The 26,503-nt window shown below is 47.3% G+C and overlaps 1 protein-coding gene and 1 pseudogene across 1 annotated transcript; one reads left to right on the top strand and one right to left on the bottom strand.

Annotated features, from left to right (window-relative positions):
• Window positions 1-388: 388 nt before the first annotated feature.
• On the top strand, window positions 389-2,140 carry LOC126520659 (probable ATP-dependent RNA helicase DDX5 pseudogene; annotated as a pseudogene).
• A 19,499-nt stretch (window positions 2,141-21,639) lies between these two features.
• Window positions 21,640-23,122, bottom strand: LOC126520819 (protein D3-like). The gene has a single exon (XM_050169613.2). The coding sequence runs from the start codon at window positions 22,958-22,960 to the stop codon at window positions 22,292-22,294; it is 669 nt and encodes a 222-aa protein (XP_050025570.1). The 5' UTR covers window positions 22,961-23,122; the 3' UTR covers window positions 21,640-22,291.
• Between the last annotated feature and the right edge of the window lie 3,381 nt (window positions 23,123-26,503).

The following is a 26,503-nucleotide window of genomic DNA, read 5'->3' on the forward strand; positions in this document are numbered from 1 at the left end:
CCATAGCGCGTGGTCCGCCAAGTGACCAATGTCACCTATAAAATCGTTCTACGCATGCCCACTATGTCCCCTGCTGTGACAACCAGTGAGATCGTCCACATTTCCGGACTCAAGCCTTACTACTCTTACGCAAGCTTAGATATTTAACAGCACCGGGACGGCGCTTTTGCCGCCAGGGAGGGGGGGGAGTCGGTGGGGGGAGGCCAGTTGTATTATGATACGATCCACAGATACTCAAGACAAGAGCCGCCGGGAGAAAAACCTCATTGTTTTTGGTTCTTCAAAATTTAGATGCACACGTAAATTCTTGGTCAATTGTTATCACTCAGTGGGTATGTGCCGCAGTCTATGACATCATAATCACCATCAACAACAACAACTCTCCTAGAACGACCGCCGGGCCCGTACGCCGCCGACGCCGAAAGCGCAGAAGACATTCTGTTGAAGGCGGAGAACGAAAGGATGTTCTTCCATGCACCACGGCATGTAGCGAAGTCCCGAGGAGACTTTCCCGGCAATATGCTTCGTGATTTCTTTAATGGAGCCAATGCCTACCGGGACAGCCAGGTTGAATGGTTCCTTCGCAAGCCTGACTGGACAAAGATCCGGCTGCAGCCGTTCGAGAAGAACCTGTACGAGGAACACCCGGCCACGACAAGCCGGTCGATGGCCAAAGTGCACGCCTACAGAAATGTCAACGGTATATCGGTGAGCGGGAAGAACATTCCAAAGCCCATCCTTGCTCTGGAAGAGTCTAACTTCCCGGACTTCATCGTCAAGAGCATCTTGCCCTCACGCTACCACTCTTTGCCCACGTGCATCGAGGCACACTGCTGGCCCATTGCACTCAGGTGCAGAAACTTTCTGGGTATCGCGGAGACAGGATCACACAAGACGCTCGCCTACCTCCTGCCGGCAGTAATCCACGTCAGTAGGCAGCCGCCCCTGCAACAGGGAGATGGACCCATCGCCGTCGTGCTGGCTCCGACACGAGAGCTGGCCAAGCAGATTCATAACGTAGCCTTAGAATTCGGTGAACACGCCGCATTGCGCAGTGTCTGCGCATCGAGCGGGGAGCCCAAGGAAGGTCAGTACGACGAGCTGAAGAAGGGCTGCCACATCTGCGTGACCACGCCTAGGCGCCTCATTGACTTCCTCGAGGAAGGCACGGTGAATCTGCGCCGCTGCACGTACCTTGTGCTGGACGAGGTAGACCGCATGCTGGCAATGGGTTTCAAGCACCATGTCCTCAAGGTTGCCGAGCTCTGCCGTCCGGACCACCAGACGATAATGTGGGTCACATCCTGGCAAAACGAGCTCAGACCTCTTGTCGAGGACCTGCTCTACGACTACATCGAAATAGAGTTCGGGATGGCGCAGCTACCCGCTGAAAAGAGCGTCGAGATGACTGTCGACCTTTGCCAGGAAGAAGAGAAGGAAGCGAAGCTAGCCCAGCTCTTCGATGACGTGCTCAAGGAGAAGTCAAATAAAGCCGTTGTTTTTACCCACACGAAGAGGAAGGCAGACGAGCTTGCGTGGAAACTTCGGCTCCGTGGCTGGTCTGCCCTTGGCCTTCACGGCATGAAGACGAAAAAAGAGCGTGACTGGATCCTTTCCATGTTCCGGTCTGGTACGTCAAGCGTGCTCGTGACGACGGACAAGGTCGTCCAGGACATGCTCCTCGAGAACGTGTGCTTGGTGGTGAACTACGACTGCCCGGACTGCTCGGAGCTCTACGCGCGCAGGTCGCGCCACGTCGCGCGCTCAGGCGAACCAGGCCTGGTTCACACGTTCATCATTCCGACCCAGCAGCCGTATGCCGCAGAACTGATAGAAATTCTGCAGGAGGCCAAGCAGCCCGTTAAATCTGAGCTGTACGATATGGCAAAGAGATCGTTCTAAAATATGACGCGTTTGACACCGGCGGTCGGCGGGGTGCCCGGGGTGACGGCGGCCCTAGGAAGGGACTCGGTGTCCTGAAGAACCCTCTTAAAATTTCCGCCTCTGCAGAACTGATGGAAGAATCAGCCGTCTATTCATTTAACTTGATGCCAATTAAAACTTATATTTTATCAGTTTGTAATTTGTTAACAATGAATGATTGGGCAAGAAATGAAATAAAATTTTAATTTACCATCAAGTCCGAACTAGGTTGGAGTTTTCCCACAAAATAATTTATTGGGACATTGGAGTGTACGTGCTAATCGTGGTAGGATAAAAAAAAAAAAAACATGCGCAATCACACGCCAGTGCGTTCACGAATACCGAGTTAAATATTATTTCTGCAATCGTTCCATTGACACTTCAGTATTTCGAAAATTATCTGCGCCTTCCTTTGATCCCATGAAGTCCCCTTCACTTTGCATATATATAGATGTCATGCAGACTATAATAATGACACCTTGTTATTGCAAATGGGTTTTATTGTGAAATATTAATTACTCTTTGTTCCTCGTGAAACGGTGCAACCGACTCGGGGGATCGGCCATGAATACGGTGGTGAAAAGACTCATGATTTTTCTTGAGGAAAATAAAGGCAAATGAAATAAGTGTCTTTCATATGTGAATTTTAAATCTCTACTGTTACTGATATGATAGCTCAAATATCTATATGTTACAGTAAAATTTACATGACCGTCAGAATAAAAAGAACAATTTTAGCATAAATTTCTTTTTCCTCTTGCAGAAAGGTGCAGAGGTCTTCACAGGCGTTCCTGTGACTATGGTCCAGCACGGTAAACCCAAATCAACAGATTACCGGAGGAGTCAAATTCAACTCAACGTTTCGGAAGGATTCTTCTGAAAATATTTTTCTTTGAATAATCAACCGTGGACATGTTTAAACGGAAGGCTGCAGAGGTTCTCTCTCATTGCGTAAAGGACTCTAAGGTCATATAACCAGACCAGACCTGTGAAGGTGAAAGTTCAATGGGCCGACTCGGCATCGTGGTCTCGTAATCGGTACTTCAAGTTGTCTAGTGGAGCACCATTTGTAGTTTGAAGGAAAACTGAGATGCGAGAAATCTGATATTGACAACGATGATGTGGGGAAGTTATCTGTAGTAGGATATTTCCCGAGTCGTGCCGCAGTGATGAAAGCCGACGTCGGTAAAATGTGAATTACAGGACCACAGTGCATCTGCATATTCATTTAACGCTAAACCTCTGTGGCTTGGCACCTACTCTGAACGAAAGAATCGCAAACGTCATGGGACGAGAGAATAGAGTGCTCTTAATGGATTTGACAAGTTGAACGTGGTTAGCAAAGAAGAGACAGACAATCGGTTAGAATCACGGCTGATGACAAAGATGGTGGTAATTTGCATAAAGCTCAAAACAAATGCCAATAATTCAACAGGAAGGTAGGCGTCAATCCAGGTAGTCAAACGAAAAAAGACCGATTTAGATATGGCAATACGATACGATCTGTATTGACGCATTTGACTATTGACTATTGACGTATTGACCCACACCTGCCCTCTCTTCGCAGACGGAAGCATCAGTCGCTATCACGGTCTTTGTATCTGAGGCTGTCTACCAAATGAACATTTCCAAATTCCCTGAGTTTTGCAGGTTTTCCTTGAGTGCCTTTGAAAAATTCCCTGAATTACACAGTACTTTGTTTTGTGTCGACACGGACTGACACCATCTCGCCCGATGCTGTCACTTTCTAGCAAGCAAGCTAAAGATTAAAAAAGAAACGACTTACTTGCAATTACAATGAGGAGAGGCTCCACGATTTTCTCCGATTCCCGTACAGCTATTAGGAATTACTCTGCCGGCTTCGTCTCAGTGGAAGCACGAAAGTTACTTATACACAGTATTAATACTCATAATTACGACCAACTGGATAGCTCACACCTAGTCTGGTTTCCGGCTCATCAGGGCCACTCGGTCAGCCCCAGTGGCTGCAATCCTAACGAGCAAGCTCACTCTGCTGTGCGAGATCTCACATGCCGCGCATCAGATCAGGAACTGCTCCAGGATGACTGCGGCTCCTACAAAGACCCACTTACTACTTTTCACGAGATCACCTCACACTATAGGGACGGCAGGAGGTTTTTCCCTCCCCCCCATCAGAAGCTCAACCGAGCACAGGCAGTCACATTAAGAATGATTCAAACTAAATCTTATCCCACACCTTTTGTGCTTAACAAAATTGACCGGGATTTTCCCGCGGAATGTAAAAGTTGTGGACACACTCCGTGTCTATTTGATCATATGTTCTGGCTGTGCCCCAACCAAAGGGCTTCGGATCTCAACAGTGAGGAGGACTGGAGTCGGCGCATATCCAGCGAAGTCCTCCAAGATCAACTCCTGGCCGTCCGGAGAGCTCACGACATCGGGAAAGCCTTTGGCCTACCGGTGCCTACGTGGGCGGAGCCACCGACTTAGCCTGGGGGCTTGTGCCCTCGGACCCTAGTTTCTCTGGACTAAAATAAAGTTAAGGCCTTTGACACCGTCACGCACAAGGCCATACTACAAAATCTCCAAAAGCTGGATGTAGGACGTAAAACATACGCGTACATCAAAGACTTCTTGACAGATCGTACCGCAAAGATTTCAATTGGAGAATCCAAATCGGACGCGCTCAAGCTAGGTAATAGGGGTACCCCGCAGGGTTCAGTCCTATCTCCCTTTCTATTCAACGTGGCAATGATCGGTCTTCCTGCGAGACTTGACAAGATAGAAGGACTCGGACACAGCCTCTACGCGGACGACATCACCCTTTGGGTGGCGGGTGGAAGCGATGGGCATGTGGAAGAGATCCTTCAAACAGCAGTAAACACGGTGGAAGACTACATCAAAGACAAGGGACTGAGATGCTCCTCACAAAAATCAGAACTTCTGCTCTATAGGCCCACATGCCGGGGTCGAAAAAGCATTAGGGAAAGGCCGGGCATTGTGGTCACAGTAGAAGGCACCACGATACCGATAGTGGAGAGCCTGAGAATACTGGGACTCCGCATATCCGAAAACGGCCATAACGGAGAAACCCTTAGACTACTTGACAATAGTGTTCAACAAACAATCAGACTGATAAAGCGGATATCCAACAGGCACTATGGCATGAAAGAGCACAATCTCATCCGATTAATAGAAACATTCGTAATCAGTCGCATTGTATATGTGGTTTCTTACCTCAAGCTCTACGCTGCGGAGAAAACCAAGATAGACTGCATTATTAGAAGGGCGTATAAGCAAGCCTTGGGACTTCCGGCAAATACGTCAAACGAGAAATTCTTGGCGCTCGGCGTGCACAACACATTAGACGAACTTATTGAGGCCCAGAGAGTAGCGCAGTATGAAAGGCTTACACAGAGTTTGACGGGGAGACACATCTTAGATGACATCGGAATAACCTACGAAGCACAGCACGGAGTGCGGAGAGACATCCCAAGGAAAATAAGGGAACATCTATCAATACCCCCACTCCCCAGAAACATGCACCCGGAGTTTCACCAAGATCGAAGAAACGCACGAGCGAGAGCTCTCCACAAAAGATTCCGTAGTGCCAGGGACGTGGTCTATGTGGACGCGGCGGAGTACGCAAATGGACATAGTATGTCCATAGTTGCTACGAGTCTAGAGGGTGACTGCAGAGTTAGTGGGACGGTAAAAACATGGAAGGCAGAGGTGGCGGAGGAAGCTGCCTTAGCACTGGCAATAGCCTCCACGGAAGCTAACATCGTAGTAAGCGACTGCAAGACAGCCGTCAAGAACTATGCAAAGGGAAGAATCTCGCCGGAAGCACTGAGAATTTTAAACAACTTTCGTGAAGATCGCGACATCCACATTATTTGGGCACCCGCACACTCCTCCCTTCCCGGGAACGAAATAGCGCACAACCTGGCTCGAGAACTGACAGGCCGAGCAGGTGACACGCAACAAATACTGGGAACGGAGAGAGACCGGATGACCAGCTTTAACGAGATCACCAAACACTATAAATTGGGAAGGGCCCATTTCCCCCCGGCACACTCCTCGTTAAATAGACAGCAAGCGACGGCATGGCGCCTCTTACAAACAGATACATATCCGAACCCGGTGGCCTACCACCGCTACTACCCGGACCTTTACACGGATAGATGTAGATTCTGTGAAGAAAGGGCGGACCTACAACATATTGTTTGGGCTTGTCCTCGTACACCCATACAGAATAAAATAATTAAGACCAGAGAGCAGTGGGAGACCGCGTTGCTCAGCTGTGCACCGGAAGACCAACTCAAGGCAATCCAGCAGGCCGAAGATGCCGCCAGGGCCCAAGGGCTCGAGGCCGTCATTTAGGTAGAGGCGTATGTCTCAAATCTGCTGTGCACAAATAAAGTTTATTCCTCCTCCTCCTCCTTGCCATGCCATGCCTTAGTCCAGTTTGAATACTACGGAGTAGTGCTTGTCTTATTCAAAAAGAAAACAGAAGAGAGGGGTTAGTAATATGCACAGCAAATAATATATCTTCGAAAAGAACTGGCAAAACCTATTGGAAATCGAGACAAACATTTTCAAGTACGAAAAAAAGATGCATACAGAAGCAATTGAACATTTTCTAATATGAGCTATTCACATCAACTGATAGTAAGCTCATTGGTATGAGGTCCAAACTTTGTCACGAGTTAGATTCTCTCTCAGCATCTGGAAAGGCAACCTCAACTGTCCCGACATACTGTCAGCCTGCACACAACGCCTCAGTGTTGCGTTTCACTGCTTTAAAGAGATTATATTAGTTTGGACGATGAACATCTGCATATCGGCGTCAGCCGATAAGCCGATTTTTCAGTGCTCACGATGTTGAGCCAATGTTGAGCCGGTGTTGAACCGATGTTGAGCCGATGTTGAGCTCAAGCTCTTTCAAAGAAGTGGCGGCAAACTTCATTCCCCGTTCATTTCTCAGTGCGTCGGTCCTTCTTGTTGTCGCACTCTTTTCGCCGTGTGTTCGCCCCAGTGACCATTTGAAGCATCCTCTTGGTCAGTTCTATTATCAACGTCCGATTTGTCGGACTCCCTAGGGCCGCGAAAACGTCCGAAAAATCGGGCAGTCTGAAAAATTAATGCTTGTCTTTTACTGCCTTTAAGGGCTCAAATCGCCACAGGCACGTCCGAGAAAGCTCTGAAAACCTACCAGTACATTTATTAAGGATATCAGTGCTCGTACTGCGACAGGAGACGCCGGGGGCACGCGTGTATAATGAAGAAATACGTACTGTGCCCCGGGACAATTGCCCTCTTGCTTGTATTGCGGCGAAGCTTGTTAAGCTTCGCCGCAATACTTTGCGTATGCTTCACCGCATAACACTGCTGTATTGAGGCGAGGCTGACTTTTGGGCACCGGCATTTCGCAACGCGCCGTGCTGTCCGAGCTTCGAAGCCAATCGCGAAGATTACAAAAGCGGAGTCGGTGCCATTGCTGACGGCGGTGAATTTTTCCAATGAAAAAACTCGGCACCGAATGGCAAGAAGTTTAATAGCGAACGTCGAAGCAGCTTGGCCTAGCGCTGCTGCGGGGGTAGCTAATGCTGACAGCGGATGTGCGTGCGGGAATGCCGGTTCGAGGCGGCGAGATAATCAAAATGACGGCGGTGGTGGCTTTGATTAATGCCGTTTCGGACCTGCGGTCACGGCAAAAAGTCCGGCAAATCGGACAGCGAAGGCTTCTTGCGTCCGAAACTTCAGATGTTCTTATACATCGACTCTATGGAGTACATGGTGGTGCCGCGAAGCCGTGCGAATTATCGAGCAAGTACCAAAAGTCGGGCATCCGGAAAATCGGTTGTTGACTGTACACTGGCAACTCCTCCAGCCGACGACACGGCGTCAAAGACAATTCGTTTTGACTCCTCTGTTACATTAGCCAGCATTAGCACGAATTTAGTTCATTTTTAATAAAATTGCTGGTAATTTTCCCTGATAGAAAAACAAATTCCCTTAGCTTTCCCTGAGTGTTTCCAGACTATTCAAAATTCCTAAGAAATCCCGGTTTTCCCAGTTTTGCCGGTTTCCCGGTTGGTAGACACCCTGTGTCTAGGTGTGTAAGGTGCTCTTTCCAATACCATTCAGGTATTGATAGGGCAAAGGTGTAGCATTGCTAGAAAATTATTATGAAATTCAGTTTTAGTGACTGGAACAGAGGAGTTCAGTAAGACCACCTCGCATAGCTGAAGGTTCAATGGGCCCTGTAGTTTTTGTACTAAAAAACTTCAGGGCAACATAAGCGACACCATTGATCGTTTCATCATCAATGATGGTATGACGCTACGGGGGTATGAGCCATTCCTTCCGCGGGTATGAACCATTGATGATCACAGTTATCGATATGCTATTCTCTATGCCCTATGCGTGAATTAAAATAATGTAAGCACTGTTCGCTTCACTTTGCTGAGTGCTTGTAGCCTCCGCCTTACGGGACTATGAGCCATTGCACCTTTTGCTTGCTTGCGTGGCTATGAGCCGTTGCAGATGATGATAGTCTTTTGCTTGCACACACGAAAATTTCACGGAACCCTAACCATAAACAGCTTCACTGTAATAATAATAATAATAATAATAATAATAATAATAATAATAATAATAATAATAATAATAATAATAATAATAATGTTGAGCCGCCGTGGTGTCGGAGAAGCGTGCTCTTCTCGCGTTCCAGAGGCCCGTTTTCGATTCCACCCAGACCGAATGATAATAATAGTAATAATAATAATTTTAGCGGTAACATGGTGCTATGGACCGCTCGCAAGGCTAAACAAAAGTCTCAGTTTCTCCGAGAGGCTCGGTTGCGATAGCAAATTAGTAGGTAGCTATACGAAGTAACGACAGTAGTTTTATCGGCCGTATAAACTTCTAACCTTTCGCTTACTAACTGAATTAACTAGCGTGGTGTCACGCGCGCACAGGTAAACGTGAACACATTGTGCTCGATGACCGCGGAAACTCGCTGTGAGGGCGCTAGATCGTGTATCTCTCGCTTCAACCCGAACGAAACGTCGAAAGCACAGCACATACGAAGCTACCGGCACTAAGCGGACTCTGCAAACCGCAGATCAATGTGAAGGTGAGGCTCGCACGAGTGCGCACTTTCGGCACGTCGCAGATCGATTTCAAGATAGGGCGACCGCACGGCCGCGCCGTAAGAACCCCCCCCCCCCCCCAATCCTTCTCCTCACCCACGTGCGTCGCGCGTGACAGAATAAGGCGTGCTCCCGCACAGGATTTCCCGCTCGCTCACGCGCACGCAAGATTGAGACACGTTCGCCGACTCATCCTCGCACGCTTTCACTCACATACCCAGAATACGGCGCGCGGCGGCGATTTTGTCGCCCTTGGACTTCATACGGAACCTTACGGCGACGGCGACGGCGACGGCAGAAATGCGCCTGAAGTGTCCATATAATTGCTATTGCAATAAAGAACTGAGGCCCGTACGCTAGAGCATCTGATAGCGAGCCATCTAGAGCAAAGGGGACGCTCATAACATCCGTCCATGGGCTCCCCGTCACGCGTTGGAGCAGAATAACCACCTGCGGCCAATGACGTGCTCCTGCCTCTCACGGCGCAGCCAATCAGGGCAGGCGCGCACCGCGACAGCTGCAGCCAACAGGACGCTGCGCTAGGCCGCAGTTGCGGCCGGCTGGGCGAAGCAGCGTGCGCGGTTCTCCTCGTCTCACAGATCGTTTAGCAGCGCGTCGGAAGTTCAGCACAAGGCGTGTAGCAATTCTACGGAGACGGGCTATGGATGAGGCGGCGCGTCTATCTGGGTTGGTCGACGCGGAGCGCCGGGCTAGGCGGAACGCACAACTACGGCTGAAACGACAGCGTGAGCGTGCGTCAACTGATCCTGACATTGTAGCTAAACGAGAGAAGTTGGAAGCAGACAGGTTGAAAAAAAAATGGCGTGAACGTGCAAATGGAACTCCTGCGTAGAGGAAGAGCTATGAGAACTCGACGGGAGGAAGAGACTGCTGAAGAGTACGCCGCGTACTAAGTCAATTACGTTCACTGAAGAGTGGCACACCTTTATACTGACGCATACCCAATAACCCAAGTTGGCATCGACGAGGTTCACTGGCGACTAACAACGACGGAGTGGCACATATTCATGGTAGGCTAAGGCAAACTATGCAAAACTAGGGTTAGCGGGGCTAGAGCACAATAGTTCGGGCGAAGCCCGAGGCATAGCATAAGAAATCAATTCAGAACGACCTCCCAGCATACCTCCGCCAAATCATGGCGTCTCTCAATGAGTACCAGATCGAGGTTTACTTTAAAGACGTTATATAAACGTAATCTATTTTTTAAAATTACGCTGTACGTGTACCCTCTGCTAATGAGGTATTCCCACGAGTGCTATAATGCATTTTAGAGTGCGTTTATCAAGGATACGCATCCGGTGGTGAGACGGCTTCTCATATCTCTTGGGCGGAAAGCGAACATCCGCTTTCCGGACTGTTTTCTCTCAGGCTTTCGCGAGCGTCGTTCCCTTTCATTCAATGCCATTGGGGTTTGTTACTCCGTCGCAACCAAGGCTTTGTTGCCTGGACATATGCACGAGCGCTCTGCCTTCCTTTAGGTGGACGCATTAGAGCAAGGAGTTAGTTTCAGACTAGTCGACCGTTATTCGATCAAAACTTAATTTGCACATATTTGGCGGAAAAGGGTTACCGGAGAATTCTAAGGTAAAACTTCCCGGTATACGGCTGGCACCTTTGATTAGCCATCGCGCAACTAAACAAAATAACGAAAGAGAAAACAATTTAGCAGGCTTCTGCGATTCATCTGACACTGAGCTCAGTTACAACGGCAGTATGTTTTCCAGTGCACTATAGCGAGATCCGCATGCTCTTACAGTGTACACCGCCATGATGACGACGACGACGATGAAGGTGAAGACTGTTGGGGGTACATATTAAATGCGCAACAACAAGGGTGAGAAAGAACACACACAAGCGCCTGCGGTTGTGACGCGCAGACGACCCTGCGCTTGTGTCGTTTGTTCCTCTTTAAAGCGTAGCTTTCTTTGCCACTTCCTTCGACTTTCCCACTGCTGCTGCTGCTGCTGCTGCTGTCTGGCACACCGCGTCGGGTGGTGGTTCAGAGCGTGTACGCACATGGAAGGAGCGTGGCAGAGAAGAAAGGAGACACGAGAAACTTGTTTGGACCGCACCGGGGGAGTCGAATGTGCACAATGTCCTCTGGATCTTCCTGGGCGTCGCCAATTAGCCTCTTGACAGGTGTTATTATCCGTGACCCCCCCCCCCCCCCCGTCCGCAACAGCAGTACATACATTACAGCGCTTACCTTTATACCAACGTGCAAGTCCAGAGGGAAGCTAGTTCCCATACAAGGGGGATAGAGAAAAGGTGACGTGAGAACGGAACGAAATGCTACCACTGTAAGCACGACAGCGGTTGCGAGCAAAGGGAATAAATTGAAACTCAAGGTACGGCACGGTGCGTTTCTGTTATTTCTGAAAAATGAACACCATGCAAATTTATCAGACAACTTACGCAGAACTTTTTGTTGGGCTAGTTGGTGCATGTTACTGAAGTACTATAGCGCCAAACAGACGACACAAGAAGAGGCACGGACGAAGCGCTCATCCGTGTCTCTTCTTGTGTCGTCTGTTTGGCGCTATAGTACTTCAGTAACTTACGCAGGGCAGGCAGAAGCAGAACCGCATTAAAGCGCACCATAGGGTCAAGGCGACACTACAGAAAGATTAGAACCCAGTGATTAACACAGGGGCCGCACGTCTCAGCTTCGCTGGTTATAACCATCGGTACGGAGTGCTTGGGCGGTGATTTTTTTCTTTCTCTTGAGTGCAAATTTCTATGTGATTTCTATGATTTCTTGGGCTCATAACTAGCCATTGTCTACGAGTTCGGACTGTTCATGCGATCACATTGCATGCTTTGTTAACTGAATCCGGAGTGAGTCGTTTCCCGGTGACCTGCACGCTTAGCAATGGACGGGCGTTCAATGACAAGTGAAGGGAATGGATTTGTTTCTAAGAATGCTTCGCATACCACTGATTTCCACATGACGTGGTACCTGCAGTCCTAAATGATACTTCAATTAAATTCTTTTACTTGCCACAACCACAATCTGATTAAGAGACACGTCTCAGTGAAGGACTGCAGATTAATCTTGCCCACCTGAGGTTTTTGAACGAGCATCTATAGCCGGCAACAACATAAGAATTACAAAAAAGCTAAAACAAAAAGTCTTGAGCCATTCCACTGTGAAGGTGGATGATGAGCGAAGCTGTTAAGCACAGAGGTTACATGTAATTTTGAAGAAAGGTACAAACTCATTTATCGTGTTGATCGGTGGTCATCGTGACGAAAGGTAAGCACACACATTTATTGTCTTGATCGGTGGTCATTATTTGTCTAATTATACGTGGTCTTCCCATAGCAACTGTAGAACAAAAATGAAATGCGCTGTTCGGGGGTATACATTGCTTACGGGGTATGAGCCACTGCTTACGGGGTATGAGCCATTGCTTACGGGGCTATTAGTCATTGATGATGATAGTTTTCGACATGCCGTTTTGTATGTTGTATGCGTGATTAGAAAGAATGTAAGCACTGCTCGCTTCACTTTGCTGAATACTTGTAGCCTCTGCCTTACGGGGCTATGAGCCTTCGTGTTTTTTTATTTTTACGGGGGTATGGGTTCTTACGGGTGTATGAGCCATTGATGATATTTTTTTGTTGACGCACACGAAAAGATACATGGAATCCTGTCGCTGTAAAAACTCAGTACACCTGGCCTTCACCTCTGAAAGAGAGGCGAGGCAGCTGGAGTCCGCTCATAGTTTACTGACTTTCCTCTTCAAATGTAAATGCTAGGCTAATTGGAATATAAAAGCTCGTTGTTCCAAGCTAAAATATTAAATTTGGCTTAAAATCGATAGCAGGATCATCCATAAAATATACCTAGACGTTCGTGTTTCATCCTGAACCAGTTACACTACGACAAATCTGCACGAAAAAAAAAAAAGAATGCAGCTGCTGTAAACCCGCAATACCGCTTGCCGCCAGGGAAATGAGTGAACCTGATTGGCTGTGAATAATTTGTGTATAATCGTGAGTAGATTCCAGCTAGCTTGGCTCTCAGGGGTGAAGGGCAGGTGCAGTGTGTTTTGAGGGTGGAGGTCACGTTTACCGGAATACCGGACAATCCTAAAACTATCTGTGCCGCATGTGTGGAGGAGAAAGCGCAGTAGGGATAAATAGAAGTTTCGGTATTAGCAAACATACACAGTTTTGTGACCCAGCGGGCTGCAAGTTTCATGGAGCCGAATAGCTAAGTACTACCAATGTAGCTCTTCATCGTTTTAGCGACCATGCTAAAGACCATTGCCACCACCTACACGTAGCCGAATGCTTAGGTACGCCAATGTGGCTCTTTATCGTTTTAACAACAGCAGTGACACAGGGTTCTTTTAGAACTTTTCTGATTATTCTCATCCAAGCTGCAAACATCTTGTGGTGGTAAGCAACGATGAAATTACTTTTTACAAAAAGCATTGAACCTTACTTTAAAATCTTGAATACAGGAAAGCAAAGTCGGGTTAAAATGCAATGATTACCGCATATAAAGGAAAGATTTTTTCGCAGGTTGTTTGTACCTTAGCCGCGCAACAGCGCACCGGTTAGGTTAGCGTGACGGGCTCCAAGCTACACGTTCTCCGATCGTCAGTGATATGCCATGAGCTCCGAGATTGGGTGCGAACCTGCACGCGCAATCCCGGAGGCCATGGGTAGTGAAACACTCGTGTTTGCCGTACGAGGCTTGAGGCTAACGACCCGCCGCGGTTGCTTAGTGGCTGTGGTGTTGGACTGCTAAGCACGACCTCGCGGGATCGTATCCCGGCCTCGGCAGCCGCATTTCGATGAGGGCGAAATGCGAAAACACCCGTGTACTTAAATTTAGGTGCACGTTAAATAGCCTTAGGTTGTCCTAATTTCCGGAGTCCCCCACTACGGCGTGCTTCATAATCAGAAAGTGGTTTTGGCACGTAAAACCCCGTAATATTTTTTTAGGATAACGGTGGCGTAACGGAAAGGAAGGACGGATTGCGGACACGGCGTTGTAACTAACACAATAAAGTGTTAGAAAAACGTAAACATGTCACGCGTACCTTGTATTGCTTTTTTGCCGGTGAGTTTTTCTCACCCGACTATCACTGTTGTCATGTCATCGCTCGGTGCAAGACACGCCTGTGTATACGAAGCTGTTGAATGTCGTCGCCGATCCTGTATCGAAATAATACTGTCATGTCAGATGTCGTGCGCGACGTTTTGCTATCTTTCTGAGCAAAATTTTGCCCAATAAAGAGATACATTTTAAGTCACGCTCTTGGCAGGGTTTGGTTCTTCACGTTCACTACAACGTGACAATATACATAACAGAAGGCCAGAAAATGTCATAATTTGGTCATTATTATTATTATTATTATTATTATTATTATTATTATTAGTAGTAGTAGTAGTAGTAGTAGTAGTAGTAGTAGTAGTAGTAGTAGTAGTAGTAGTAGTACTCAGTTTGAAAATGTAGAATGGAAAGAGAGGAAGATAAGGGGACAAGTACGCTGCATATGGAGTGCCTACTTTTTAAGAAGGAGCGGTTGTACACATAATACATATAAATTTAAGAAGGGTAGAGAAAAGAAAAAAATGACAACAATTTCACTCTGTGAAGATGGCATGGCAGCGAAAGCTGACGACAGCCAAAGCTCTCAAACGAAAAGCAAAGTGATTTCGCTGCCATTCCATCTTCACAGAGTGGAATGGTTGCCCGGGCTCGCGATTGTCGCTTTCGTTCAGCATCGCGGGAACGTTCTTCATCGGTGGTCGTTTCGCGCCGGCGCCGTTTACATTTTCGTTGCTGTTCCCTCCGGCACTCCTAGTACGCATGTTGTTCTTCAGGTGTAGGAACCATATGTGTCCGCCCCGTCGATAGCGCAGCTGTATTTAGCACCGGTACCTCTCCTGCTTATATAATACGATAACCTTGACGTCACACTATTGTTCACGGCGAGCGTTCTAATCCGTTCCGCATTTTGACATCTGCGCTGACGCACTGCACCTGTATAGGTTTGTTGGAAATCGCTAAGTCCGTTTCTGTTGCCGGGTGCCGAAATAACTACTGAAGGTTAGTCATATACAGCTTTCGCTGTAAAAAAACAATCGTATAGTCCACGAAGACTAAATTAAAGCAACGAAAATGACTACCAGTGGAAATAGGCACCCCCCCCCCAAAAAAAAAAAAAATATATCACCGCACATGTCGCAGCGATTGCAAAAGAAACTGTAGTACTCGCGCGAGTCAGTCTTGACCTTTCTTTACGATGCGAAAGTTCTTTATCTTGCCACCACCTGTAACAAGATAAAGATATACCCGTGGTTCTTGTCGATGTTTAGCTTATAGCGGTTCAGAGCGCTACCCAGAGCGCTACCTTCTTGCGTTGCTCCATTTTGTTGCGCTGATGTTCCCCACATGTCTCTCGCGCTCAAACTGCACGCAGCGCCGTGTCATCAACGTGACGTCATAGATTTCAAGCTATATTCCCGCACGTGGGCTGTGCAGCGCAATGCTGGAATCTAAACGAAGCAAGGCTTGCTTGCGTTAGCGAGGTATAGCTTCGTCGCCTGTAGCCGCCACCGCTCACTCTGTCACGAGGTCTGGTCTGGCCACCTTGGCCGTGTATGACGCTTGTCGAAGGTAGAATGTTCATGAGAGGTGTATGCACAGAGAAATACGATAGATACGTAAATACATTTGAGGCTTCTTTGTTGTTGTTGTTGTTAACTAATGTTGTGCTAGAGGCGCATGCGCGTTCTGGAGAATTGGTCAATAATGGGAAAAGACTGCAGTGGCCCAACTGGTCTACTCGCGCACGTATACTCAGTGGCACATAGTCAGAGGCACATACCAAGTATTTCATGTTGTTTTCTATAGTATACATATATAGGCGACGAAACGACGACGAATGACAAACTCCGCGGGAAAGGCCAAGAAAGCTTCGCTGTGAAAGGATTTCGAATCTTGGTTTACGTCGATGTCTTGGTTGTTTCCTTTAGAATGCGGTGTAATCCTTCTTTGTCGATAAGAAACTAACTGACCTAGTCAAGATCTCTGACGTCACGGGCAGCTGGCGCGGAGCTTTGAAGTGGTGTCATCTCACTACTGCGTCCTTTCTGGATTAGCAAGCCCCTGCATCACGCCATGACTTGCCTTCTAAACCAGTCTAAAAGTCTTCTTTACCATCCCAAAATGAAAGAGTGTTGCTCTTTGGTTGGTTGGTATTTATCCATGGCGTTCAACCTTGCCGAAGTGTCATCCTGGATCGTGTGAGAAACGTCGTAGTGAAAAGCCCCGGAATAATTTGGACCACCTGGGGTTCTTTATTGTGTATCTAAATTTAAGTAGAAGAGCGTGTTTGTTTGTTCCCCCCCCCCCCCCCCCCATCGATATGCTGACGGGAATGGAACCGGCGACCTCCGTGCGGAGCAACAAAACGGCATATGCCACTGTTAAAATAATTCGCGCACTTAAAAGTGAATAAGGGTGAATATTATTTTACAGCGCTACCACGGCTCGTTTTGCTATCCTTTAACATTTACACCTCATATATGTATACTGCCTCCGCAATACTTATCACGGTGAACGCTTGAGCTTTCATTTTTTTAGAGTGCAATTCCCAGTGACAGTGAAGTGAAATTTTATGCCTGTCTCTTTTCTTTTTTTCCTTTTTTTTCAGAAAGCTTTACCGTTTGCTTTTCGCCTTCTGTAAATGTTGAGCAAAGTCACCGAAAACCGTTTCTCGCGTGTCCCTGTTACAAGTCAGGCAGCGACTGCTTTCCGTGGTAGCTTAAGAGGAAGCTTTAGCTCGGGTGCTATCTAAATACACGTAAAAGGAGAATTCGTATTTCTCGGCAACCACTGCGCCAAATTTGACGAGGTTTGTTGCGTTTAAAGAAAAACCTAAATTTTAGTTACAGTTAAAATTTTGCAAAAATCGCAAATTTTCAGAAAACAAAACTATCAAGTTTACAACTACGTAACTCAGCAGTGAAATATGTTATCACAATTCTGTGAATTCCATCTGATAGTACATACGAAGCGGACAAAATTGATAGGTTACGCATGAATCTGAAAAAATTCAGTAATATGTAAATACAGCTTTTGCAGAACCCCTGTTCACAACGTGACAAATTCATGTAACATATAAATTGACCTATCGAATTTGTCCGCTTTGAATGATCTAATGGATGCTGTTTACAGAACCGCGATATCTGTTCTTGATGCGGAGCTATTAAGTTATAAACATTGTACGTCTATACTTTCTTTCGAACTCGCGAAATTTTTAAAATTTCTGTAATATGTAAATACAGCTTTTGCAGAACCCCTGTTCACAACGTGCCAAATTCATGTAACATATAAATTGACCTATCGAATTTGTCCGCTTTGAATGATCTAATGGATGCTGTTTACAGAACCGCGATATCTGTTCTTGATGCGGAGCTATTAAGTTATAAACATTGTACGTCTATACTTTCTTTCGAACTCGCGAAATTTTTTAAATTTCTGTAACAAAATTCAGGCCGTAAATCGAAATTCCGCTTCCTACAGCCACTAGAATTGAACTTTCTCTCTCAAATGGAACAAATTTCGTTAAAATCGGTCCCGGGGTTATCTCAGAAAAGCGTTTCCACGTTTTACGTGTATTTGAACAGGCCGCGTCGGAGTTGGGCACGAGCTAAAGCTTTCTCTTAATGCTGATGGCACCGCGCTGCTGGGCTCTAGAGGCAGCAGATTCAAAGCCGATCGCGTCGGCCGCATTTCGGTGGGGGTAGGAATGGCAGAACGCACGTGTGTATACTTTGATGTAGGTACGCGTTAAGGAACCCCATGCAGGTGGTCAAAACTAAACCTCTCTCTCTCTCTCTTTCTCTCTCTCTCTTAGTTTTTTTTTTCTTTTTTTTTTCTGTCAATATGCGGCGTGCTATATAGCTTCGATGGCGAGCGTAAAGCCGTGCGCTGATGGCGCTGCATTGTTGCAGAAGTTATGAAGCGGGAAGAGTGTCAGTCCGCTCTTTCGGCTGTAAATAGTTTCGGATCGGTCCGGGACGTCTTCCGTCTAAGATTTACGTCGTATCTGGCGACGTGAAGAAACGTGAAACTGAATGTTACATTGAATCAAATGATGCACACTTTTGTCCCTTTTTGTTATATAATGTCACGTTACTATTTCTTAGTCGCGAATGCGAGCGCTGGGAGGAGTCTCTCTATACAGCCTTCGTATCGTTGCCTACTATGCATGAAACCGCGTATAAAGATTCCGCCAGCTGATTCAAGTCGCAAGAGCCAATTTCTTAATGCATAAGCGTTCTGCAGGAAGAGTAGCGGCTCTCTGTAAACACATTTACATCCTTAGAAGTGAACAAGGGTGTAAATATTTCTATATCTTACACCCTTACACTCTTTTGTGTAACGGTGCAACTATATTGCAGTGTGCTTCGCGATGGGGGTATATTAAGATAAACGCCTCTCCTATCTCGGTGTTGTGGAGAGTTTGGAGAGGGAGAGCTTTTCCGGATTTCCTGTAAAAAATGCTACGTCACGCTGACGTGCGCATGATCCGTGTGCACGCGCGTCACTACAGTGTCATGATAAATTACACTAGCTAGTAAATTAGACAGTATACAATCGCTGTACTATAGCTCCGGGACCTTTCCCAATTCAGCACTGAGCGCTCACTCAGATGCTTCAATTTTCCAATTTCAGTATGTCTCCTACAAGCGACAGTTTACTCGGTGAACTATAGTATTATAGAAGTTGATTAATTAATTAAGACAAATTATATAGCTAGGTAGAAGCAAAAAAAATTATCCGAGTATCTCCAAGCGACAGAAAACAACATTACCTTGGTTCTGTCCAGCTATACGTGACATTCGCATATCTTTAAGCTCCGGCTAAAGTTAGCGGCGACACCATGTACAAATATCTTGGATCATCGGCAAGAGCTTTTGCGCACGGTCGAAAACCACGTGGCGGCTAGGGAAAGGCACACCATTGTACAACTTAGCGGCAAAACTTAATGCGAGGGAGGAGAGAAAAGGGGAGGGGGGCGGGTCGGAAAAATCAATAACGCGGTTTCTTCGATTTCGGTTACTACGGCAACTCTATCTAACTGCGTAAAAAAGCGACCTTCAACGTTTCCGCGCACCCCGGGGCACGAAAATCGCACAAAAAGAAAGAAAAAAAAAGCGGCCTTCTCAGCGGCTGTTTTCCAGGCACTGTTTGCTCTGCGAAGCATTTTTTGCTTGTTTAGCCTCGCGTTTCTTACGGCGCTTGATGATGGAATTAAATGGCCAATTCAACAGAATTGCCATTTTAGTTCGCAAAGGTTCAACTGCGGCTATTTCAGAATTAGAGTAATTACATTACCTTGAACGACACTTCAGGACACTAACAACTAGATCAAGTTTAATAGGTTATGCCCCCGTCACATGTGCAATTAGATCTGCATAGAAATTAATTTGCATCGAAATTTCTTCGCCCTGTCGAAGTGTGAAGCATGGCTGTCTATAGCAGGATCAAAGTCAAGCGTGCTTGAATTGACTTCGTGGAACTACTTTATCTGTATTGAGTTTTCTCATTTTCGCACGCTCATGTTTTATTCCCACTGGAGTCAACTTGCATTGGGATTTTCGAACGAGACCATAGCATTAGTTCGAGAGAATCGAATCATGCTTGAAGATAACGAATAGCAGCACTCAGTCTGCATTGAAATTAAACTAGAGCGTGCTATAGAGTGCGCTCGCAACAGACGCATCATCTGCATTGACTCAAGCACGGTCGAAATCACCCCTAGAATGGAGGTATTGACCGGCGCCACACTGGCAGTTCCAAAATAGAAGTCTATCTGCGTATATTTAAATTTTCTAGGAGCGCAATAGAAGCGCGAAGCGTGATTGCCTTATAGGTGGGCCACGTTGAAGCTTGCTTGAATTGATCGTGTGGACGCGCTCTGCTTTCCTCTAGCCTAATCTTAATTGACTCAAGCATGCATGAAATTGCTTTTGCGGCAGTGGTTATTATGCGTCTGCCTTGTGGGCAGTTTCGAGCCTCACTGAAGTTCACGTGCGTCGAGTTCGGCGGGCGATATTTAGCTCTAGATCTGCATTGACCCGAGCACAATTGAAAGTGTTCGTGTCGCAATCCAAACATATCAGTCTAGAAGCCTAATGTGCGGAAGCCTTGGAGCTTCTTTTCTGCTAACCTACATGGGGAGAGGAAATCAAGAAATCTAGAATGAATAAACCGCCTTTATTATTATTATTATTCTGTAGTGTTGTGAGAACATTAGAGATATCAAATACGGATCGAATAGTCCTTGCTATTCGATTCGAGAATGCACTATTCGAAATTACCGAATATTCGCTTGTGTTCGAACATTCGGAACCTCGAACAGCACTTTCGAACTTTCGAGTCAGAGAGAGCGAAGCAAGTGGCGACTGTTCTGAATGACGTTTTCTGCAGGAGCGGCGCGGTTGTTTTTTGCGAGATGCATCACTCGATCCTGAGCGAACGTACAGGGCAGATAACTACAGCTGAATAATTTGCAGTCATTCAATAACAATGCATGCTTTCACTTTTAAGCAGCCTATATACCAATTAGTTGCTTCAATTTGGGCAATGCAATTCATTACTGGGTCTGTCTCACCGCATTTTCACACTGTTAAAACAATTTGAGGTGCTGTAGTATTGTATGCTCCTCTCCTTCAACGAGCACACACGTCTACGTGCATGTGCCGAAGGACTGATTCCTTGTTTCATTCCTGTCAGCGTCGCCCGTGATCCAGTTAGCTGAAAGCAGTTGTTCGTCATTTACTAGATCCAGTTAGCTGAGCGGCCAGTTGCGAACGGCCTCATTACGTGCATTATATGAAATAAATCACTCCTGTTTGTTCTTCCTTTCATTTCTTTCACTCGCTATTTCTCTCTATCTTTCTTCTTTTTCCCAGTTGAATTTGACGCATACTTTGTATTTCACTTTGTTTACAAATGAGAAAATATTCGGAGGTTGTCTTGCTCGAACATTCCTATTCGATTGCAAATTTCCAACAGAGTATCCTACGACGTACATTATATATTTTGTATTTAAAAATCTTTATGTCTTAGTTTACGGCTATGTTTCCTTAACTATATCATTTTTTTGGTTTGTCGGTTCTTTAGTTGACCAGCGTCCGATGCTTTCACGGCTGATAAATGCTACAACTTTCATAAGTATGTCGCTAACGTCGCACACGCTGATGTAATCTGTACAAAATATTCACCACTCTTTACTTGTATATTATGCGACTAACCGTAGGCGCTAAAACGAAAAACATGGTTCGGGCAAACCGAAAAAAAAAAAAAGAAGTCAGGGACAACGCACAGTCTTCTGCCGATCGCTGTTTTGTGTGTGTGTTATTAATGAATATATGTTACCAAATAATAACCCGACCACGAACTCTATCGAAGACAACATGTAACAACCATATAGTTGAAGTCTTCGCACCAAGATGTTTGTCACCGAAACCCTGCAACTTATATTGAGTGCGGAAGAAACACACGTTGGCACGCTCATGCTCTCATTCGAAAATTGTGTGCGCCAGCACTTTATTGACTTTTCGTTTTACAGCGTTATCCAAAACGCAATGACAGAGCTTTTTCAAAAGTAGCACTTCGTTTCAAGCAAAGCGGAGAACAGGCTTTTTTTTATTAGTAGCACCTCGAAGTTGAACATGAAAGAAAGAAGAACAAGAAGGAAGAAATGGAGACAGGCTGGTGTAGAATGATATCCTATTCTATCCTGGTGAATGCCTCCAGGAGGGACACAACGCCTGCCTGTCTGCAATAGGAGTGTTTGCAGAAGTGTTTGCAGGAAATGAAACGCGCTTATGTGCGATTGCTTGAAACATAAAACAATAGGGCGTTCGGGGAAGCATGTAAACTGTACAGGTATAGTTATCACAGTGAGCGCTCTTGTGCTGTCCGTCTGCGTTTCTCGAAGTTGTGCACGAAAAACGACGGGAAGCGTAATCTACGCCGAACGTAGATGGCTGACTATATACGAACTCGATGCACTATCATAGCTTCTAAATACTTTTTACATGACATCTTCACTTGTCCGTTCATCGTTCAGCATTCGCATTGTAGCACCGCTTATGCGCACTTTCCAGAAAGAGAGGTCGGTGGCCGTTCAAAGCATGCGAAAAAAATAAAATGGTAAACACTCTCTTCACGGATTTTCGGCGAAAAAGAAGTTTCCGGCCAGAGGCGCCCCGAGCTCCGTCTTGTTGACGAAGTCGGTCAGGTTGAAGTTGTTCCGCTTCTCGGGCGCCAGCTCGGAGCCCTGAAGTCGTCTGCCGCGCTGACAGTACAGCAGGAACACGTACCGGTGAGGACCCGAGCCCTTGGGCGGAGCAGGGCCGTTGTACGGCACGGCCTGGTCTCCCTCGTGAAGCTTGTCCGTGCCGTTGACGTTGACCACGATCCAGTGAAGCCAGCTGCGGAACTGCGGATTCTGACGGCTCGTAGCGTCCGGATCGACCATGAGCAGCGCGAACGGCGGCTCGCACTCGACGCTGGCGTTCAGGCACACGGTCGGAGCGGCGCTGGCCTGCTGAGGCGTCAGCTTGTTGCCCAGCGTCACCTGAAGCGGCCCGTCGTACCTGACGTCGAGCGTCGCGTTCGGCGCACCGGGCAGCGAGAGGTCAGCGACCAGCTCCTCGGTCGTCCAGACGGACGACGGTTGCTGCTGCTCGGACGCGGCGGTCTGGTTCATCGGCATTGGCGTGGGCGGCGGCTGAGCCGTCGTCGCGTTCGTCATATTGGAGTCCTGCGCTCGAATGCTGTCGCACAGCGTCAGGAGAAGGAGCAGGGACGAAAGCCGCTGGACGAACTGCATCGTTGTGTGTGTGAACTCCGGCGAAGCGACACTGCCTGGCACAGGCAAAAGCGGGGGTTGAAGTGGCGCGCCAGAAACTCGAACCCAACTCGCGGACTCTTCTCCGTCGATGCACAGAGGCGCGCGCGGACAGTGATTGCGACGCCCTCTCGCGTCTTTATATAAGCTCTTCCCTGCCCGCTGGCGAAGCGGTTGCCACGGCGATATCGCCGCCGGAAAAGCCGGTCCCCGTCGCGTTCCTTTGTTTGTTTGTCGGTGCAATGGTCGGTGGCGGCCGTGCTTCTTTTCTTTCTTTTTCTTTGCTTTCGGTCGTTCACGACTGACAACTCAACTGCGACGGCGCTGCAGCGGTGGGGATGGCTTAGGGCGGCTGTGTTAGCTGTATTTTTCCGTACGTCTAGACTACTCTTTCCACTGCCAGGTGACGCAAGAGGGAGAGCAGCGCTTGTTGGATGGTTCGCTTAATTTTCTATCGTTGGCTTCAGTGAGTGCCTGTAACAGCTGTAATGTGCGGGTGATTGGCAGTAAATGCTGGCTTCGAGGGCGTGTGCGGGAATTTCGTCTCGCCGTCTTCTTTTTCGCCGTCCTTGGCCGCGAATCTGTTGAGCATATATAGTGAAGATTGAATTAAGGATGTACGTTCCCTCTAAAGGATAACATAAAACGCAAAGAGAGAGAGAGAGAGAGAGAGAGAGAGAGAGAGACCCCTTCGTGACTTGGCAATCAAGTGCAGCGTGCACGACCGTGTGCTTAAAGTAATCGTTGTATTGCACAAAAGTTGGGCGTTGTTCAAGCTTCCTTGTCATATTCATGTTTCTACCCTCATGTTCTAGACACTGCCAAAGTTATACTGAGTGTTCGATACACTCGACTTCTCGAATGGCGACTGGTGGTCCCGGGGAAGCAAATTATACCCGTCCTGATGGCAATATTATAACGACCAGGGACCACGAGTGAAACCTGTAAAAAGAAAGCGAATAGGTCGACTCGGTAGTTTCGCTTGCGCATGTAAGGTAACCAAACGTACGATGAAGTTGTGCCTGCCGTGCAACGCGCAATGCGACAGGCGCGTCACCTAGCTGTGCCATAGACTTAGAGGCCGCACCGTGCCGACCACTGCTGTTCAGTGTTATATGCTTGCTCATACGGGTCGTTGCAAGCACCACGAGTCTGCAAATATGAAAAGGGAGCATAATTTTTTTTTATTTGCAGATCTTTAGAGCGCTGTCATCGCTACAGAATACTGTCTGCTCGTTCACAAGAACTTTCCATAACTGCAAGAATGTCCTTTAAACCTAATGTAAATGAGTGGCCGTGACAGTACCCTTGGCAGCCTTCACGACAGAAGGCGGTCAGGGCCTGCTGCTCAGCTTTCCGAAATCAACGGAGTGGTGCAAACGACTCCGGCCCACCGGCGTACCTTATTTCGTGCACCTACTCCCGCCGCCTCCTATTTGTCCAAGATGATGTTTCCCCTTACCCCTTTTCCACTGCAATGTATAACGAGCCACATTTGATCTTCCGGTTAACGTTGCTTCCTGAATTACGCCAGGAGCAGCTCCTCAACGGAGACTTTATGCGTGGCGCGATTCGTTGCTACTGAGCCACGTGAGGTTCAGCGCGCGGAGCGTGTCGCCCAGTCTGCCGATCGTGTAAATCCAGTAAGAAGAGATTAAATTTACTGTTTGTCGGCAATCTTCACTTCCACAGCGCAATCAGCGAGTACTCAACCGGCTGTCTCTAAACAGACGTTACGAGGCTGTGTTGCGCACTGCAGCCATGCGACACAAAACCCCATCAAATTATTATTTTCGTCAAATTTAGCTAAGGGTTAAATAATTCCAGTTACTCAAAATTCATCCCGCTACGGCTTCAACAGAATTCATGCGTGCGCTTGCATAACAGCGTTCTTCAAAGCTGGCTTCTCTGCAATAAGCAAGCTTATGGGGAGAAGCCTGTTTCACAAGTTATTTTTTTGTCTTGCCGGCCTGCACATTGGAAACATGGGGGTGTTGTGTATGTGTATGTATGAGTGCGTGTGTGTGTGTGTGTGTGTGTGTGTGTGTGTGCGTGTGCGTGTGCGTGTGCGTGTGTGTGTGTGTGTGTGTGTGTGTGTGTGTGTGTGTGTGTTTTGATTTTTGATCTGCAGGTTAACCAATAAATTGAGCAATTGAGCTTTTATGCGTACAGGAAGCACGTACTCGAAAATGTGAACCAAATGAATTCAATTCTGGGGTTTTACGTGCCAGGACGGCGATCTGATTACGAGGCACGCCGTAGTGGGGTACTCTGGATTAGCTTGGAGCAATTGGGGTTCCCTCCGTAGGAATCAGGCCGCTGCGGCCGTGGTTCAACCCCCGACCTCGATTTCAGCAATGCAACGCCATAGCTACGGAGTTACCGCGGCGGGTGTACATTAACGACCATCGTCGGCGGTGGGAAAGGAACTGCCGAAGGCGTGACCTTGTTTTGTTCGGCGAGGCGTGGCTTCCTAAATACGTCTCCCCGAGTTCAATGGCGCGTGGACAAGCGTCTTCATTTGATGATTGCACAGCGCGTGCTGCTTCTTTGGCGCATATATCCTGGGCGTTCCGATAAAAATGGTTTCTATCCTAGCATTCGGAGCTTTGCCGTTGCTTGCATACGTGGTTGCAACGACGCTGTTTTGCTCGCTGAGGTTCTTCGGGTCCCGCGGTGACTCGTGGTTGTGATTACGCACGCCCAGGTCCACCGGGAAAGACGCGTGTCGGCAGGTGTGACCGTTTCTGCGGAAATGTACCGGAGGCTATGGTTGGCGCCGAGGCTAACCTGCTTTGTTCGCTGGGGCTCCCGCGAGAAGTGATACGTGCTTGAGCGATTTCGTTTCAGGTCTGCGGTCCCGCGTCCCACGATTTGAAGTGGCGCAGTGAAAGCTTGAAGAATACCATGGGAATCTATAACCACACGCTATTTTACTTGCGATTGTTTTCGCAATGGTTCGTGAAGCGCCATTTTTGAATATTTTTGCTTGTCACGAGTGCCTCAAAGATGTCTATGAACGAGAAGAAAAGGGATTATTTGAGGGGCCCGATTTTTATTAATCACATCATGAGAAGCCAACAAACAAAGACAAAGGACAACATCGGGGAAATTACTTGTACCTACTAATTGAATTAAAGAAATGATCAGTTAATGCCAGTGAAGGTAGATGAAAAAACAACTTGCCGCAGGTGGGGAACGGCCCCACGTTTTCGCATTACGCGTGCGATGCTCTAACCAATTGAGGTACCGCGGCGCCGTTCTTCCATCCACTTTCCCCAAAAAAGATCACGTACTCGTGACGCCTGCGGCAGAAAGGAAGTTCCACATCCGCCGCCAAGGTTTGCAAGTGGTGGCACAGGCTAACACTCCCAAGGTTAGTTCTAATGGCAAAAAATGTCCAGGTACACCTGGACTTGATATCACAAGTCCTTGCGGAATCGCGGAATGCGATTATTCATGTAAAGTAGGGAAGTAGGAATTACAAGAGACGTATAATTACAAAGGAGGTCCCCGAGTTATGTA

Source organism: Dermacentor andersoni, chromosome 3 (genome assembly GCF_023375885.2).
Source record: "Dermacentor andersoni chromosome 3, qqDerAnde1_hic_scaffold, whole genome shotgun sequence".
NCBI lineage: Eukaryota > Metazoa > Arthropoda > Arachnida > Ixodida > Ixodidae > Dermacentor > Dermacentor andersoni.

Excerpts from the sequence above, each read along its gene's own strand:
- LOC126520819 (XM_050169613.2), bottom strand. The coding sequence starts at position 22,960 with ATGCAGTTCGTCCAGCGGCTTTCGTCCCTGCTCCTTCTCCTGACGCTG.